General features: G+C 60.5%; 1 protein-coding gene across 2 annotated transcripts in view; it reads right to left on the bottom strand.

Moving 5' to 3' along the window:
• The window catches only part of ABLIM2 (actin binding LIM protein family member 2), a 90471-nt gene that overhangs the window by 65501 nt on the left and 6722 nt on the right, over positions 1-18248 (bottom strand). The window contains exons 2-6 of one of the 2 annotated variants that reach the window (XM_036260012.1): positions 15478-15618; positions 9607-9790; positions 4228-4343; positions 2899-3025; positions 497-590 (exon numbers count right to left, since the gene is read on the bottom strand). In XM_036260012.1, coding sequence (XP_036115905.1) covers positions 497-590; positions 2899-3025; positions 4228-4343; positions 9607-9790; positions 15478-15618 — 662 coding nt within the window. Of the gene's footprint in view, positions 1-496; positions 591-2898; positions 3026-4227; positions 4344-9606; positions 9791-15477; positions 15619-18248 lie in introns of those variants that run through there. The other variant, XM_036260003.1, reaches the window with a different exon arrangement.

Here is an 18248-nt window from a genome sequence, read left to right as displayed (position 1 = left end):
TTCGTTCTAGCCATCCCAGGGGCGTCTCACTGAACAAATAGGAAAGTGCACACCATGTGCTATTCCCACAGGGAGAGACGCCCACGTGACCACCGCGGTCAGGAAGCTCAGGGCGGTGCCAGGAGACCCCCCTGGAAATGCTCTTTGCCGGGCCTGCCAGGGGCCGCTCTGTCCGCCCTGGGGGACGCAGTCCTGCCTCCTGTGCTCACTTTAAATCCTCCAGGCTTCAGGCTCCCCATCCGAACTCGAAGGACGCAGGGTCTCCAGTCCTCCCCACCTCTCCGGCTCTCTCGACTTGAAAAGGGCACGGAGAGAGCGGCCAGGAGGGCTTCCTGGAGGAGGGGGCACCCTCTCCCGGCGTGCCCTGGCGGAGCCGGGGGGTGAGGCGGCAAGGGCTCTGGCAGATTCTTGCACAAACACACAGGACGTTCGGGCCCCCTGAGGCCCCTCTGCTCCCCCGGGGAAGGTGCCCAGCACCCGCCCGGGAGGGACTCACCTCCAGCACGTGCCCCGTGATGTACTTCTCACAGCCGTCACAGCGGATGCCGAACTTGGCATGGTAGTCGGCCTCGCAGTAGGGCAGCCCGTCCCTGCAACGAGCCAGGCAGTCAGGACGGGCAGTCACCCCAGCTCCCCCAGACCTGACACCCAGCACCCTTGAGAGGGGCTGTCGAAGGGGCACAAGTGCCCTTCCTCCTCCTCCAAGTCACAGGGCCACCCTCAGCGTCCACAGGCATGAGCACGGCCTCCTCCATCGCCCTGCGAGAGACCGTGAGGATGGACCCATTTCATGGATGGAGAAGCCGAGGCGCAGAGAGCTGGGGCCACCTGCCCAGCGGCAGAGGGAAGGGCCGGTAGCGCCTGGAGAGGCTGAGCCAAGGGAACAGAAGTCGCATCTGGGAACCGAAAGAAGTTCCCACAGACAAGGCTCTTCCCGGGGTCATCCTGCCCAGGTCCACGCCGAGGGCCCCTCCTGGGCGGACCCTGCTCCTTCCGCAGGGGCTCTGGGCGCCCTGGAGCAAGGTGAGCCGGAAGGCGTGTGGGACACGGTGCCTGCGGCAGATGTGACGCGGCGGAGGGTGGCAGAGGCCTGGGCTGCGCGGGGAGGAGCAGGGAGGAGCGGGCCGCAGTGAGGGCCGCCTGCCGCAGGTCTGCGTGCAGCGTGCCGGTGGGGGCAGCGGGGAGTTAGTGACGAATGACACACCACTTGGGGCACTGCTGCTGGTATTTGGGCAGCCTGGGCAACTCGCTTAGCCTCGGACCCCGAAGGAAGGAGCCGCAGGAAACAGCCAGGGTGCGGGCCCTGGACGGGGAGATGCCGGGCCCAGCGCCAGGGGCAGCGGCTGCCACCGCTGGGGCGCGTATAAAAGCGACCGCAATTATTACAGCGATAGATCGCCCTTCTCTGGGTCACTGGGGGCCTTCGGGGGGGGGGGCCTGCTGCGGGGTGACAGGCCCCTGGACAGCCCTGCACTCTGCCCACACAGCCCGGGGGGGGGGGAGCTCTGCCCGCACAGCTGGGGGGGGGGGCTCTGCCCACACAGCTGCGGGGGGGCTCTGCCCGCACAGCTGGGGGGGGAGCTCTGCCCGCACAGCTGGGGTGGGGGGTGAAGTCCTGCATTCACAGGACAAGAGGAGACACTTGCAAATGCCGCTGCTCTCAGGACCCATGCACTCCCTGAGAAGGGGTGTCTGCAGCAAACCCTGGAGGTTCAGAGATAACATCTCCATGGCAACACCAACGCACCCTCCTCCTCAATTCTGGGACAGCCTGGAGGCTGCTGAGTAACTGCAGGCAGCGTGGGCCAGCTGCCACGTGCGCCACGCGGTGCCCTGGGGGCTGGGCGTCCAGCACATCGAACGTGCCCCGTCCACCAGGCTGCCTCCCGTCACCCCTTTCTTCACGGTGACCGGGCCGCAGGTCTCGAGGGGCTGGAGGCTCACCCCGCCCGCTCCAGCCTCACAGAGGGGCCCCCACTGAGAACGCGGATTTGAAATAACTAGAGCTACACGCGGCTGAAAGGACACAGACAGCCCACACCCGCGGCCTGCAGGACTCGAGTAAAGGTCACCCGGGAAGGGATACGGCTCCCCCTGCAACCTGACTCGAATTCCCCGGTGTGACATGCGCTCACATGTACGTGTGCGTGTGCGTGTGTGTGTGCATGTGTTTCATTCTATGCAGTGTTACCGAAGGACGTTTTGAACCCAATCAGTTCCTGGGACAGCTCTGTTCCCTGGGGGTCAGAACTAGCACAGCATCGCATGCAAGTTGCCCAAAGAGCCCCTCACTGGGCTCTGCTGAGCCTGGGACTGCTCACTGCACCCTCCGCTCTTCCCTCCCCATGCCGACTGTGGCTCACCTGTCTGTGCGCGGAGCTCAGGCAAACCTGGGCCCCGTGCAGGGCCACGGTCTCCCAGAAGCCTCCCCCCCCCGAGCCAGCCGTCCCGGCACCCTGAGAACACAGTCGGCCAGTGGGAGCTGCCCGAGGGCTGTACTGGAGAGAGGTCTGAGCGCTGGGCTGAGGTGTCACCCGTGACAACTGAGGCTGGTCAGCCTGCCCTCCCTCACTCTGCGGCAGGCATCAGCTGACACCACTTTGTATCTGCAGGAGAGCCTGCTGCCGGCAGGGGGCGGACTCCCGGGAGGTGACCATGGGATGGGCGCAAAGCGGCGAGTTACAGGACCAGAGACGGGAGCGTGGCGTCTGCTTCCATCAACAACAGAGCTGGAGTCTCTGCGAACCATGTAAGGGGCCAGGCGGGTGGGGAGAGGGTGCCCGGCTGTGGGGCACACGCCAGGCCCAGCGGGGTTCCCTGTCGGACAGCGGACCGGAGAAACGCAGAGACGCGGCCCGGGGGACAAGGAGGAGGGCCCGGCCCGCGGTCCCCACTCACTTGCTGATGTACTCGGCGTTCAGTTCCTTCCCACAGGCCTTGCACTTGAAGCAGCCCAAATGCCAGTGTTTGTCCAGAGCCACCAGCGACTGGCCGTTTTTGATTTCTGTGCCGCAGCCCTCACAACCTGGGAGAGAACACAGACGTGGTGGCCGTGGGCCAAGAGGAGTGGGGGCCTCGCCGCTGGGTCTCCGACTCCACGAGAGCCGTTGAGTGTCCCCGGGGCGTGGGCAGAGGGGCAGTCCCGCTGGGGGTGCCTGTGAGACCGTGTTACATGACGGCGGGTGTAAGCATGTGGAAAAGAAGCCGCAGAGTTCATTCCCGCGTGGCTGAGCGCTGAGCGAGTGCAGCCGGGCCTGGAGCCGGGCAGAGGGAGGCCCCGCCTGCCAGAGGCCGAGCGGCTGGGCCTGGGCCGCAGGTGTGTCCTCTAACGGGAGCCAGACTGTCCCCAGAGCTGCCGGCCGAGCTCCGGCTTTCCTAAATTATCCCACTGTTCAAATCCACAGGCAACTGGGGAAGGCGACCAAAAGACAGACTCAAAGCCCGAGATCCGGGGCCCCCAGGGAAGAGGGGCTGCCCTGCATCCGCCCACACAGGCTGGCAGGGCCACTTGGCGAGTGACGTGCGCATGCGTGACTGAGTGGGCACCACAGTGGGCGGGAGACGGTGACGGGGGCAAGGGGCTGGCTCTGGACATCAGTAGGAACGCCTGCTCTGTCCCAGGACGTGTGGCCCTGGCACTGGGACCCTGCAGGGCCGGACCCGAGAGCCCCGCTTCTGCAGCCGGATACTGACAGCAGCAGGGCCCGGAGCCCTGGGCCTGCCCAGCCCCTGCGCCAGCCTGGCCCTGGCAGAGCCACCCACGCTGGGGAAGGCCAGCGCCCGCCTGCTCCCCTACACCCACAGCCAGCTGGCGCTCACGCATCCACAGGAAGACTGTCCAGCTTCCTCATGCAAGAAGCAAGTATGGAGCACCTACTGCATACCCACCCTGGCCAGGCTCCTGGAGTGGAGCCCCGGCCGCAGGAGCCCAGACTCGTGCTCTTTCAGAGGCTCTCGCGGAGCGCTTCCAGATGGCCTGGAGCTAACTGTGGGGAGCTGAGGGAGCTCGAGGGTGAGGACAAGTAGGCCAGGAGGGCTTCCTGGAGGGGGGAGGCCAGAGCTAAGCCAGAAGCAGGATGGGAGTTGGATGTAAAAGCAGGAGTGGCACACAGGGTAGTGGGCACAGCCTGGCAAAGGCTCAGCGGCACGAGCGCACCAGAGATTTCTGTCCTCGTTCCTCCCTTATGTACCCCCACCTCCGGTCAGTGCCACTCAGCGCCCACTTACTCCAGAGGCCCTGGGACAGGTGCGTGCTGCTGCCCACGGACTTGGGCAGGGAACACTTCTGGCACATACATTCCTTCCCGTTGAAGGTCACTCGGTCCCCAGGTGGGAAGGGCAACCTGGAACAAGAGGATGAGTTACAAGCCGGGCCACCTTCTGCTCTTCTCCAGGGGCGAGGGGAGCCCCAGCCGGGACGCACACCATCACCTCCCCCTGGGACCCCCCGGACAGGAGCTGCAGGGTCCCTCCATCCAGGCCTGATCCAAGGCAAGGCCATAGCCCGGGGCTGCCTGGAGGGGCAGCAGACAGCCGGCCCACCCCCTGCAGCCCCAAACTTCTCCTTTGGTGACTGAGAGATGGTAAGGTGGCTGCTGCCTGGTGAGCTACGACCAGGCCACCTGTGGACACCTCCATCCCCGCCACCTGCTGCCACTGAGCTCCCTGCAGCCATGGGCCACTTCCTTCCCAGCTCAGCCTGGCCAGGGAACCTGCGTTCTCTGGACCCGGGACGTGCTCTGTCCTCGGGCTTAAGCCTTTGTTGTCTCCTCTCTGCCTCCTTCAGAGCTGGACGGCACTCGGCACATTCCAGGCGCTCAATGGGTCATCGTTAAATGAATGAATGAATGAGAGAGTGAGGGCATGAACAAGTGAATGCCTCCCAGCTTCTGCTGGCCTGCAGCCTTCCTGGCTGTCTGATGCCCTGTGCTCAGTGTGTGCTCTGCCTCCCTCCGTCTTCCTGTCTTGCAGCTGGCCTGCTGATCCTGGCCAGAGTGGGAGTCCCTCACCACCCCCGAATGTGTCCTGAGCAAGTCTCTGGCTGGCTGTGTGACTCAAAGCAATTTACTTAGCCTCTCTGAGTTCCTGTTTCTCACCTATAAAATGGGACTTATAACACTTGTGTCACAGGGTTGTTATTCATTCATCCATCCACCCACCTATCCATCCATCCATCCATCCATCCATCCATCCATCCATCCACCTACCCACCCATGCATCCATGCATCCATCCATCCATCCACCCATCTACCTATCCATCCATCCATCCATCCATCCATCCATCCATCCACCTATCCATCCATCCATCCATCCATCCATCCATCCATCCATCCACCCATCTACCTATCCATCCATCCATCCATCCATCCATCCATCCATCCATCCATCCACCTATCTATCTATCCATCCATCCATCCATCCATCCATCCATCCATCCATGCATCCATCTACCTATCCATCCATCTACCTATCCATCCATCCATCCAGCCAGCCAGCCAGCCAGCCATCCAGCCAGCCAGCCATCCACCCACCCACCCACCCATCCATCAAACATACTATCTTGGGTCCAGGAGGGGCTGAATAAAAGGCAGCTATCATTTAACTCAACATTACTGCAGTGTATGTTGACTAGTGTACACGCTCATGTGAACAACTCCACAGTCATGATGTGGGGCATTCTGTCCACTGAACAAAGTCCCTTGATCATCTACAATCACCCGCCACCACCCTGGCCCAGGCAACCAGGATCAACATTCTGTTGCGAGGGATTAGATTTGCTTTTCCGGAACTTCATATAAATGGAATCCCACGGCACGTGGTCTTGGATGTCTTGTTCAGCACTGCGTTTCTGAGACTCGTTCACGCAGCTGCACACACCAAGCTGCACCTTTTTATCGCCCGGTAGTGTTCCTCGGCATGGATGGGCCAAACACATGTTCCAGTCACTGCTGCCGGCATCTGGGTTCTTCCCAGGGTGGGGCTGTGACAGGTGAAGCACTGTGGCTGCTTGCTGACAATCTGTCTGTTGAACATGTGCTCATTTCTCTCACTGAACCCAAAGGCTGCAGGTTCTGGGTCAGATGCTAACTGTGTGTGTGTGGCAAACTGGTTTTCATGGGGGCTGTACCATTTTGTGTTCCCACCAGGAATGTAGGAGAGTTCCTCTTGCTTCACATCCTCACCAACATTCGACCCTATCCATCTCTCAGTCTTAGTCACTCCAGTGGCTCCACAATGGCATCTCACCATAGTTCTAATTGGCATTCCCTTGATGACGTCCAGCCTGTTTCATGTGTTTACTGGTCATTCATGTATATTCTTATGTGTTTATTGGTTATTCACATATACTTATGTGTTTATTGGTTATTCACATATACTTATGTGTTTATTGGCCATTCATATATATACTTATGTGTTTACTGGTTGTTCATATATATATTCTTGTGTGTTTATTGGCCATTTATGTATATTCTGATGTGTTTATTGGTCGTTCGTATATTTTCTTATATATTTATTGGTCATTCATATATTTATTTTGTGTTAGTCATTCATATATACTTATGTGTTTCTTGGTCATTCCTATATATTCTTATGTGTTTACTGGTCATTCAGATATATTCTTATGTGGAGTATCTGTTTTTTAAATAGGATTTAAATTTTTTTTATAGCGTTTTCTTTTTTTTGTCTTATTATTGACTTGTAGAACTTTTTTATATATTTTGGACACGAGCCCTTCATCAGATATATATTATCCATCAGCTCATGACTTGCTTTTGCATCTTCTTGATGTCTTTTGACATTTTTCTTCAGCTTACAAAATTTCCTGTAACTTTGTTGTAGGTGTGAGGCTGCTGGCAACAAATTCTCTTAGCTTTTGTGTGCCTACAAAGCCCTTCATTTGCCTTCACATTTATTGACACTTTTATTCACCTACGCTCTAACATTCACCTACCATTCAAATGTTTCTGTGTTGTGTAACCATCCCCACAATCAGTCTGAGGACGTTTTTATCATCCTCAAAAAGAATGCATACTCGTTACCAGTCTTGCCTTCATTTTTTAGTGTTTTTCGGTTTGGTATAGAATTGTTTGAGCAATTTTTTTCTTTCAGCTCTTAAAAGATGCTGTTCTATTTTCTTCTGGTGCACACGGTTTCAGATGAGAAGTCTGCAGTCATTCTTTTATTCCATTGTAAATAATGTGTGGGTTGCTGCTTTGAAAATTTCCTTCTAATTACTGTTTCTCAGAAATTTGATCACAATAGAATTGGCAGGTGTTTGCTGTGTGTATTCTGGTTGGGGTTCACTGAGATTCTTGAAACCACGAGTTTATAGCTTTCATGAAATTTGGACATTTTCCAGCCTTTATTAATGTCCAGCTTTTATTTCTTCAAATTATTTCAGTCTTCTCCCATCCCCTGGGTCTCCCCCTCCTAACCTAAGCTAGATCTATACTCACATTTCACTAGGATTCTCTTCATATTTTCAGTCTTCTTTCCTCTCTTTGCTGTAGTTGAATAGTTTCTGTAGTTATGTCTTCAAGTTCACCAGTCATTTCCTCTGCAAAACCTAATCCACTGCTAATTCCTTCCAGGGAATTTCTCACTTCAGACACTGTCATGTTCACGTCCAGAAATTCCATCTGGTTTCTTTAAACATCTTCTGTGGCACTCTTACTCATGTTCACGGTTTCCTTTAAATACCTAGACATATTAACAGTAGCTGTTTTAACATCACTGTCTGGGTGTCACTGTTGCTCCCCTTTCTGGGTCCATTGTGACGGGCTGACTTCTCTTCTGGCTGCGTGCCACATTTCCACTTCTTTTTATGAACAGTAGTATTTGATTGAATGTTGAACGTTGTCAATTTTATGTTGTCGAGTGCTGGATTTTCTTTCCCACCTACAATGAGTGCTGGACTTTGATTTGACAAGTAGGTACCTGGTCTGTGGATCAGCCTGACCTTTTGGAGGTTTATTCTTGTACTTGGTCAGGGCAGGTGTATAGAAGCCTTTGTCCTGGGGCTTAGTCCCACCAATGAGGCATGGCCCTTCTGGTGGCCCTGCTGTGTGCATGGGGATTCAGCATGGGCTGTCCTCCTGGCCAGAACCCAATGCCTCCCAGTCCTGGGAACTGCTTAGCTTACAGCATCCTACTCATCCTTTGCCTCACCCTGTGAAATTTCCTCTATGTCTACATGGCTCTGTATTAGTCAAAGGCTCAGCGGCCCCACTCCAAAGCCCTCTGGAGATCTTGGGCGGCATAGCTGTCTCTCAGATCACCGTCTCCTTACTTAATGAGAGTGCCATGCCCAGTGGTCCCTGCTTGGCCCAGGCAGCAAGCTGGGCAATTCCAGGGCTCCGTTACTCGGTCCACCCACGCTCAGTCCTCCGCTGCCAGCGCTGTCTGAAAAGAGTTGTTTTGTATATTTTGTCTGGTGTTCCGGTTGTTTATAGTGGATGGGTAGGTTCAGTCCCAGCATGACTGAGCTGCCTGCTATTATTCTTAAAATAGCAGATTATCCAGAGGTGATCTTTCAAACCCACTGTGATGTCAACCCTCATCTCAAGTCAAATGCCGAGACAGGCCTGGGGGCTCTGACCCACGCCCACTGCAGCGACACATGGTGACTCACTGGAAAGGTCCCTTGTCATTGTTCCTCCCTCTCTCCACATCCCCCTGACAAAGCTCCCATTTCTGCCTAGTGCTTTGGGAACAACACTCAAAGGTCCCTGTTAAACTGGGTGAGACAGAGGGAAGACAGCAAATAAACTCGGAGATTTTATTCTTGTTTCCCAGAAATGGAACATCCCCCCCAGGAGCAAAGTGTCTGGCTGGGGAGGGAAGGAGGGAGAGAGGCTGTGTCCCTGCTACACCCTGGGGGTGCAGGGCAGAGAGGGAAGCCCGTGTGTCCCTGCCGCCGAGGGCCAGCTTCTTGGCCTCCCTCCAGCATCCGCCACCACACACCTGCGCTGTGCCAGGCAGCCAGGCCAGACGGGAGTCAGACCAGCCCTGCCCACCCAGGGCTCCTTGCTAGAGAAGTCAGGGCCCAGGAGAGCGTCAGTGCAGGACACAGTGGGGCTGGGCAGGGAGCTGCTCTGGGGGGAAGGGCTCTGGGAGGCCCCTCCTCTGCCTGCAGTGTCTCTAGGTCTGAGCCCTGTGGCACCTCTGCTGAGACACGCCTGGGGCATGGTGCCTGGTCTGCACAGACGCTCAGGAAAGCCTGGCCGAGTGGACTGGAGTGGACTGGGGAGCCCCTCTCAGCCAGGCTAAGAAGCCTGGGGGCCAGGGGACAGTGCACACAGCCACAAGCAGGGGGAAGGGACCCCGCATGGACACTGTGGCAGGGTCTGAGCGGGGACCGTGGCTGGGCAGAGTATGGAAAGGGAGGGACCTTGGAAGATGTCATGCTTGGGGCTCATGCACCTGGCGGGCTGGGTGGTGGTGCCACACACAGCGCGGGGACATGGGGAGCAAGGCAGGGTGTGTGGACGCCCAGGGTCACCGGCCACCCCTTGGCTGGCCGGCCTTCCCTCTGGCTGTGACCCGCTGGGAGGCAGGGAGGGGCCAGGCGGCCCGGGAGGGAGCAGGGCGCGGGGCCTCGCTCACCGGCACACGGCGCACACGAAGCAGTCGGGGTGGTAGGTCTTGCCCAGCGCCGACACCACCTCGCCCTCGATGAACTGGTCGCAGCTGAAGCAGCGGGTGCCGTACAGCCTCTGGTAGTCGCGCGTGCAGACGTACTCGCCCCGGCGCACGAAGAAGCCGCCCTCCGCCAGGTCACAGCCACACACTGGGGAGCACGGGAGGCCCGTGGGGCAGGCAGGGACCATCTCCCCGGTCCCACAGCCCCCGTGGACCCGCCCCATCCCCCCCCACTGGCTCGGGGGCTCACGGAAAACCTCGGGGTCGGGGGGGGGGGGGCAGGTCCAGGCACCAGCTCCTGCTCCAGTCCCTCAGCCTGGAGTCGAGTAGACTTCCTTGTGGAAGCTTCTAGAAAGGGGCACGGACCTGGGAGGACACCAGGCTGTGCTGAGGGGCCACCAGCCTCCCCCCCTCGCTCTGGAAACCCCCTCAAGGTGAAGCGCTGACGCCCCAGCCCCCCGCTGATCCAGGCTCCTGTCCCCAGCGTGGACAGAATGGGTCAGGAGGAACCTACACTTCCCCAGGCTCTGCTCTGGGCGGGAGACCCCGTGTGGCAGGAGACGGGTGGAGCCCTGTGGTCGGCCTCCCAGACCACGGTGGGGCTTCCCACACTCCCTCTTCCCACCCTGCGGACAGGCCAGCCCCCTGCAGGAGAGAACGAGGCAGGACCTGCCCATGAATCCTCTTGTGCCCTGACTCCGACACACCTCCTGCCCCGGGAGGCTGCACGGCGCGCCCCATGGAGGGCTGGGGGGCTCTCCAGGGGGAGAACAGGGCACCTGCCCTTGGGACAGCCGGCCACTCAGCACCGGGACCCTGAGCCTTCACCCCCACGCCCCCCCCCAGGGGCACGGGGGAGCCAGGCACGGCTTCGGAGGGAGCACCCTGCCCGGCCCCACCTCCCTGCGGGTGGCCCCCAGAACGCCCACAGCCCAGCACCATGACAGGGCCAGTCCGCCTTTGCCATCAGTTACTGGTTTGATGAAAACGTTCAGATGTCGATGCAAAAACATACAAGGGTTACAGGGTTTTTCAAGGGAGCCTTTGAGTAGCAGCGGCTCCTGGACACCCCGCCTCCGGCTTCCGGCTGTCTGTTCACGTGGGCGTGACGGCCTGGCTGCTCCCGGCAGGATGACGACATGAAGAGGGACCTCGTGGCCCACTGCAGTGCGTGTCCATCACCGGGCGCGAGGACAGGGAAGGAGGCAGCTTCCTGTCACACCTGCCCTGAGAGCCAGCGGGGGGCGCACCCCTTCCGGTGGACCCTGGCTGCCCACGTTCACTGAGGCCGGGCCGGACTGTCAGACCCAGACCTCTGCCTGCTACGAGTCCAAGCCCAAGTTCAGTAATACGTTAACATCCTAATGAAGACAACATATTGTTATTACATCTGTTGTCCTCAGATCCACCGAGTCGACGGGTTGCGGAGCAGCTGGGCGGACCCTGAGTGCCCATCCTGTTCCCCCAGCTGTGTGTCCGTGGCCAAGTCACTTAACCTCTCTGAACCTGAGTCTTCATTTGTAAAATGGGGCTCACCATGCCCATCGGGCACGGGTGTGGTAAGAAATCAGAGGTGAGGTTTGGGGAACCGATGAGCAGGTGCCCAGGCGGGATGGATGTCCGGCAGCAGAGAGGTGGCCAAGTCCAGGGGCCTTGCATTAGACAGAGGAACGGGGGCAGAGGTGAAGATGGATGGGGAGGAGCTGTCGGGGGCCCCGCCGCCCGCGAGGGGAGTGTGCGGGCTGCGGACGTGTGTGGCCTCATGGGAGACACTGGCAGCCCGGCCAGCGGGCAGGGCTGGGAGCCCAGGGCCAACGGCAGTGCGGGTGGTGGGGTGCTCCTGTATCGGCGGGCGGAGGACATAACGACACAGAGCAAGCAGGGACCAGGGGTTCGAGCGCCGAGGGGGACGAGCTGGCCGGGCTGCGTGGCTGTGCTGCCCCAGGCCTGTCCGGACCTCGCCTCCACTCTCCGCCTGGGTGACAGGCCACGTCATGCACAGTCCTCCTGCCGTGACTTTCCGCGGCTCTGCCAGGGGACCCGGGTCCTGGCGGCCCTGCCTGGGTCAGGCTGCAGAACGACCTGCCCGGCGGGGACAGACCTTCGCGGCAGCTTTCCCGGGTCCGGGAGCCCTGGGCTTCTCCCATGAAGGCCCCGGGAAGGTCCCAAAGGCGCGAGAAGGCGGTTCGCACCGTTCCCTGTGGACTCGGGCACCTCTCGGCCTGGCTCCCCACAGTCCCCACATGGAGGCGTCGCTATGGACAACCTCGTGCCCCCCACCCCCGTTACCAAATTACAGCAGAGCCAGCGGGCTCCCCTCCCCAACAGGCAACCCCCTTCCCTGCTTCCTGGACTCTTTCCACAGCCCTGGATGGGGTCCTCCGCACTCTGCCCTCCCCCGAGCCCTCCAGGAAGCCGTCCCTGGTCACCCGTGTTGAAGCGGCAGATCCCGGGCACCCCGCCCCGCCCCCTCTCCAGCCCTCACTTCCTAGCATTTAATAAAACTGACTGATCTGTCCTCACGGTGTTGACCGTCTCCCCGGGGACACGGATGTCTGTCCGTGCGTGGATGCATCCCAAGCACACGCTGGCACACGGAAGTGCCCAGTGAAGAGTTGCTGGATGAAGCAGGCTGAAATGTGTCAGAGAGCCGCTGAGCCGGAGGTGGCAGAGGTGGGCTTTGAAGACCAGACCTCAGGCATCAAAGCCCAGTTCGGGGCTGGATAATTCGTCGTTTCTGTCACGGAGTTTCCCAGGTAAACCGCGGCGTGTCCAACAAGTACCAGGTGGCAGGAGCCCAACACCCCAGGGCCTTCGGGTCAGTCAGACGGTGGCATGACCGCCGTCCTCTGAGCTAACAGACCCGCTCCAGTTCAACTGGCACCATGCTGGTCAGGGTGGACCGGCGGCCCAGTTCCGGCCAACAGATCACACTGGAAGTCTGTGGGGGCCTCAGGGAAAGGGTCCCCCTCCTGATCAAAGAGAGCATCATGTCCTGGCTGGTGTGGCTCAGCGGTTAGAGCATCAGCCAGAGGACCTAAGGGTCATGAGTTCAATTCCCAGTCAAGGGCATGTAGCTGTGTTGCAGGTTCGATCCCTGATCCCAGTTAGAGTTGTGTGGGAGGCAACCAATCAATGTGTGTCTCATACATCGATGACTCTCTCTCTCCCTCCCTTCTACTCTGTCTAAAAAAAAAAAAAAAGCAATGGGAAGCTATCCTTGGTGAGGATTAACAAGAGACAGAGAGAGAGAGAGCATCCTGTGGGGAGAGGGCCCCTTCATTCATGCACCTTCCTTCCCCAGAGTGGAGTGCCACCCTGTGAGGTTGTGATGCTTGGAGCTGCAGCAGCTACTTTGAGACCATGAGGCGAGGCCCTGCTGGCTTGCGCAGGATGAGGGGGGAGAAGGGAAAGGTGGGGGTGGGGAAGTGGAGAAAGAGCCTGGGTCTTTGATGACCTTGTTGAGCCATTACATTAACCGACTCTGAGGGTGAGGGACTACTCCAAGCGTCATGTTAAGAGGGTAAGTATCCATGGTGCTTACGGCATTCTGGGCTGGGCGTTCTTTCTATTCACCCAAAAGCACCCTCGATGATTTTCGGCTTTGCATTTGCATGAGAGCCTGGATCAAAGACCAACCTGACGACGGAATTCCCCTGCTTGCAGGAAACCTCTGCTGCTCCCAGTCTCTCTGCGCAGGTGAAGCGAGGTGCCACCGGCGGAGAACCCCCGAGGACAGTGATCTGCCCCAGGGACACGTGGGGAGGGGCACCTGGGCAGTTCCCCTCCTACCAAACCCTGCGGGTCAGACCAGGTGACGGACTCAATCCTAGGAGTCTCTGCCGCTCAGGTTTGCGCGTGCGGACAACCTTTTAAATACAGCGCACGTGCTCTGTCTTTTCAAAGAAGCGTTTACAAAGAGCAACCTACTGGACTATGCTTTTCAGTAACATACGTGTCCCTGTGGCTAGGACTGCAGCAGCCTTCGTGGAAATACTGGGGTAGCTGGGGGCACTGGTGTGGTGGGGAGGGTTCACCAGGGACAAGCCAGGCTGTTGATGTGCCAAGAACCCTGGGTCCAGAAAACTCAGGGGCATCAAGTGACCCTCAGTGACGTCCCTGACAGCCACCCAGCGCACAGATCGACGGGCAGCACTTGTGAGGGGCGGGGGGGGGGGGGTCCTGAGTAGTGCCCACGGTCCCTCTAAGTCACAGGCCTCCGCCGGCCGCCCCAGTGTCCGCCCTGTGCACTGTGACCCCCTCCAGGGCCAGCAGCACCAGGCCCGTCCCTGGACCGTCCCCGGACTGTCACCTGACGAACCAGCCGAGTCACGACCAGACGGTGCCTGGTGGCTGAAGGTAGGGGCCCTCTGGGGGCGGGGGCCACGGGCAGGCCTGGGATCAGCCCTGGACAAGCTCCTACCCTCCAGCCCCGCTGCCCATCTCGTGGGGAGTCACACGCCCCTCCAGGCCCAGCCTTGTCTCCCTGCACCCGGCCCGCGGGCCCCTCTGAGGGTGGGCTCTTCTCTCTCCAGCCTAGAGCCCACACCGCCTCTCTGATGCCCTCTCTGGAAGCTTCCGACCCCTCCCTGGGGCCCCCGCCCGCGCGTGGAAAGAGAGTTTTCCCAGCGGCGCCCCTTAGCTGCTGTGGTCTCGGCCTCAGCACCCGCAAAGCTGAGCTTGCCCGTCCTGGTCTTTCGAGAGCCTGACCCGGCCCGGCCTGCAGGGGGCCTCCGAGCCCCTGTGGGGTGAACGCAGCCTGCGGTGCCAGGATGGGGCCACACGGTGCCCACAAACCACGTCACTCCGTCACCTGTCCCAATCTCGTCTGTTCCCGAAAAGCAAGGCCTCAGGCTCCCTGGGGTCACCCGGGTCATTGCGGTGGGTGTGGCGTGCAGCCCCGACCGCCCAGGTCACCCTCTCCGACCCAGCACGCCAGGCGGGCGGCCCCACGCCCTGCAGAGAGGCAGACGTGCACCCAGCATCGTTAATATGACTCCTTTACAACTGCCACCCTGCCTGGCCCGGGGGGCTCAGTGGATTGAGCATCGTTCCCCGGACTGAGAGGTCCTGGTTCGATTTCCGCTCAGGGCACATGCCCGGGTTGCAGGCTCGATCCCCAGTGGGGGGCGTGCAGGAGGCAGCCGATCCGTTTCTCTCTCACATCCATGTTTCTATGTCTCTCTCCCTTCCTCTCTCTCTCTAAAAAAAAAAAAAAAATCAATAAAAACGTTAAAAAAAACCTGCATCCCTGTGTGCTTGAGGCTGTGCCACACTGACTTGATCTGCCTCTCGTCCCCCAAATGCCACTGTTCAGATTTTTTGGCAGACGGATGCCCAGGGGTCCGCTCCCGGGAGAGGCAGGCGGGGGCCCGCGGCGGGCCGATGGCCGCTCTGCGCACGAGTTTGGTTCCATTTCGTCTCCTCTCTGGTGTCACCTGAATGTAGCACATCACTCACGCTGCGTTTCACAATCAGAGGAAATAGAGGCCATTCCCCTTGGACCGGATCGGAATGTTCTCACCTCCTCCCAGCGGGGGCCCGTGTGGCCGGCAGAGGCCGTGTACCCACAGGGCTGACGTCAGGGCGCCAACACCCACCTGTGCCTCTGGCCCTGGGCCTGAGTCCTCGGACGCTGGTGCAGCTGGGTGAGGACACGCCTTGGGACCTGGACCCCGTCCTCCGACCCCACCTCGACAAATTCCGGTCACACCACAAGTGGCGCAGGCCACACTGGGAGATCACACTGCGTATGCAGGTTCTGGACTCGGGGTTGTCCGGCCCGGGGTCTGGAGCGGCCGAGGGCGGCGGCTCGGGGGCCGGCCGGACACTCACCTTTGCAGACGAAGCACTTGAGGTGGAAGTACTTGCTCTGGACCCGCAGCACCTCGCCCCGGCACACGGCCCCGCAGGTGGTGCAGAGGATGGCGGTGCCCGGCGGCTTCTCCAGGGCGCTGTGCGCCGGGGGCTCCGACACTGCCAGGAAGAGGAGCCCCGTTAGCGGTCGGCCAGCAGAGGTACGAGGGCTCAGGGCCCCGACCTCGCCAGCACAGTCCCAGGGGCGTGGGGCACACACTGTCTTCCTCTCCTCGGGGACCAGTGGGAACTGGATAACCAACCCCCAACGAGGGCCCCGCCCCCACCCCTGTGTGCACTCTCCTCAAGGACAGCCCTTCCCCTGCAGTGCTCCGCGCTCTCCGGGCCTAGAACCCCACCTGGTGAGCGGGGCAGACCCCCAGCAAGGACACCCAGCGAATTGTCTTCAGGTCCCCTGTCTGGGGACAGCAGCCTGAATATCGTGGCTGTGCCCCAGACACACCCGGATGGGTACCGAGGTGCTGGAAACCCAGGTAGGGACAGGTCGGGATGACCGGTCAGGGGCCTGACTAGGGGCTCCTGGGGTCCAGGCGGGGCCGTGTGCTTCCCAATCACACCCTCCTAAAGTACCTACAGAGGTCAGGTGTGGGACACGGGGCCCAGGGGGTGCAGACAGTGGGTGAGTGTCAGTGACAACCCAAGAGGCAGAGCCCGGTGGGGAGCCCGGGGCGGGGGGCCAGCTCTCTGCCAGGGAGAAAGGGCAGCGTGAGGGGGAGCCGGGTAGATGGCGGAGCTGCAGGCGGCACCGGGGCCTGCCAGGCAGAGATCCGAGTGGGCCGAACCACTTCCCACTCAGGGCCAGCTCGAGAAAGCTACACCCGCTCCCCTTGCCTGTCACCTGGGACACCCCCTTCTAGTAGCCGCCCAGCCTGCCCCCGACCCCCAGCTCCATCAGGACCCCTGGCCCCTCCCCTCCACTAGGAAGCGTTGGGACCCCTCTGCAGTCTTGGGGTCTCTGCCAAATGCGAGAGGTGGCTGCCCCCTGCTGCAGTGTCCTGAGTGACCAGCCGCTGCCTCTCGTGTGGGGTCTTAGCTCCACACCTAATACCACCCTGCTGCCTTGGTCTGGGCCCGGCCTGAGGCTGAGCCACGGACAGGGTGCAGTGTGTCTCTGGGGCACCCAGATAGCAGGAAGGGGGGCAGGGAAGGCGAGAGCCACAGACAGGCGTGTGACTGAGCTGGTCATCGCTGTGGGCAGGTGCGCAACCCCCTCGAGGGCTCCCAGGGAGTCCCTTCATCACCCAGAGCGTGCCTCAGAGGAAGGGGGCTGGGCATCGGTCCCACCTCCTGTCCCCCTGGGTGGGGGCCACCCACACCCTCTTTTCCGGGCTGCCCGGTGCCTGGCTGAGTGGATCCGAGGGGCTAGCGGAGGCCCGGGGACTCGGCCAGAGAAGCTGTGGGCACCTGCGGTGGGAGGGCTGCCGGAGCAGGTGGCCCAGGGAGGTGGGTGGGCCCGGAAACACCTGCCAAGCTTCATCTAACATTTAGGCATATTCACTCTCACACACACACACACACACACACACACACACACCTGCTCACCACCAGCACCGACGGAGCACCAGGCCCAAAGGTCTCATCCCCGCGGCAAAAATGGAAGAGGTGGATCCCAGACACAGGAGGGCATTCCTCCATTCAATTTCCAACCTGCCCCCTGCTCACAGAACCCCACCTCCCGACAGCACCCCCCCCCCCCCCCGCCAGAGCAGGGCTCCTCTCCTGTGCGGCACAGAGGGGCTGGGCCGTGCTGGGGACAGCGGGCCTTCCGAGGAGGAGGGCTCTGAATACCCCTCTGGAGACGAGCAGCCACACTGCCTGGAGAAGAGAAGCAGGTGCGGGAAGGGAGAGGCGTGGCCCCCGGCCCAGGGTCAGTGCCCGCCTGGCATTTCCAGAGGGCCGGAGACCGGGCAGAGGCCGGCCGTGCAGAGCGGCGAGGGGTGAGCTCGGCCTGCGGTCCTGGGGCGGCGGCGGCGGCTTTCCGGGCTCTGGATTAAATGCCAACAGTGTTCAATGCCCTGGGCTCCTCTCTCTTCTGGGAAAACTGCAGAAGCTGCCTCATCGAGTAATGAAACCGATGGGAAGAGGCGGAAAGTGGGGGTTTCCTGGCTTGAACTAGACCCCCGCCCCCGCCCTGCAGAAGGAGCCGTCGCAGTCGAGGTCTGAAACCTCGGCCAGCAAGCGCCAGGGAGCACTGCCCACAGCCCGGCCCCCAGGGCTCACGGGAGCCGCCGGCCACCAGTCCGCGTCTGAAGTCACATGAGACTGGGGGTGGGTCCCAGATCGTCCACACTGTCATCATCTGATTGTCAGGCACACAGAGGACCCAGTGCTCGCATCTCCCGGACTTCCATCTGTCTGTCCATCCGCCCTCCGCCCTCAGCCCGCCGGGGAGATGCTAGACACAGGTGTGCAGCCCGGGGTCCAGCAAACCCCAACTGCTCAGCACACAGCAGCCATTGTGGTTTCCAGGGTCTCACAGCCTGACTCCCAGTTTCCTGGCTACTGGAGATCTATTTGCTTTGTGGGAGGGCCCAGGCCTCGCAGGTGAGCGCAGGGTGCTGCCCTCTGGTGGTGGGAAGTGGACACTGCACCGTGGCCATAGACACCTGTCTTCCTGCAGGGACCCCGGAGCAGGAGGTGATCCCGCCAGCCCGCATCAGCCCACCTGCCCGCATGGCCCTGGGATCACGTCTATGAATCTTGTGGGTTTGTGGCAGGGGCCTTCTACC

This window comes from Molossus molossus, unplaced genomic scaffold, assembly GCF_014108415.1.
Source record: "Molossus molossus isolate mMolMol1 unplaced genomic scaffold, mMolMol1.p scaffold_m16_p_1, whole genome shotgun sequence".
NCBI classification, from domain to species: domain Eukaryota; kingdom Metazoa; phylum Chordata; class Mammalia; order Chiroptera; family Molossidae; genus Molossus; species Molossus molossus.
This window is presented reverse-complemented; position numbering and strand designations above follow the sequence as displayed.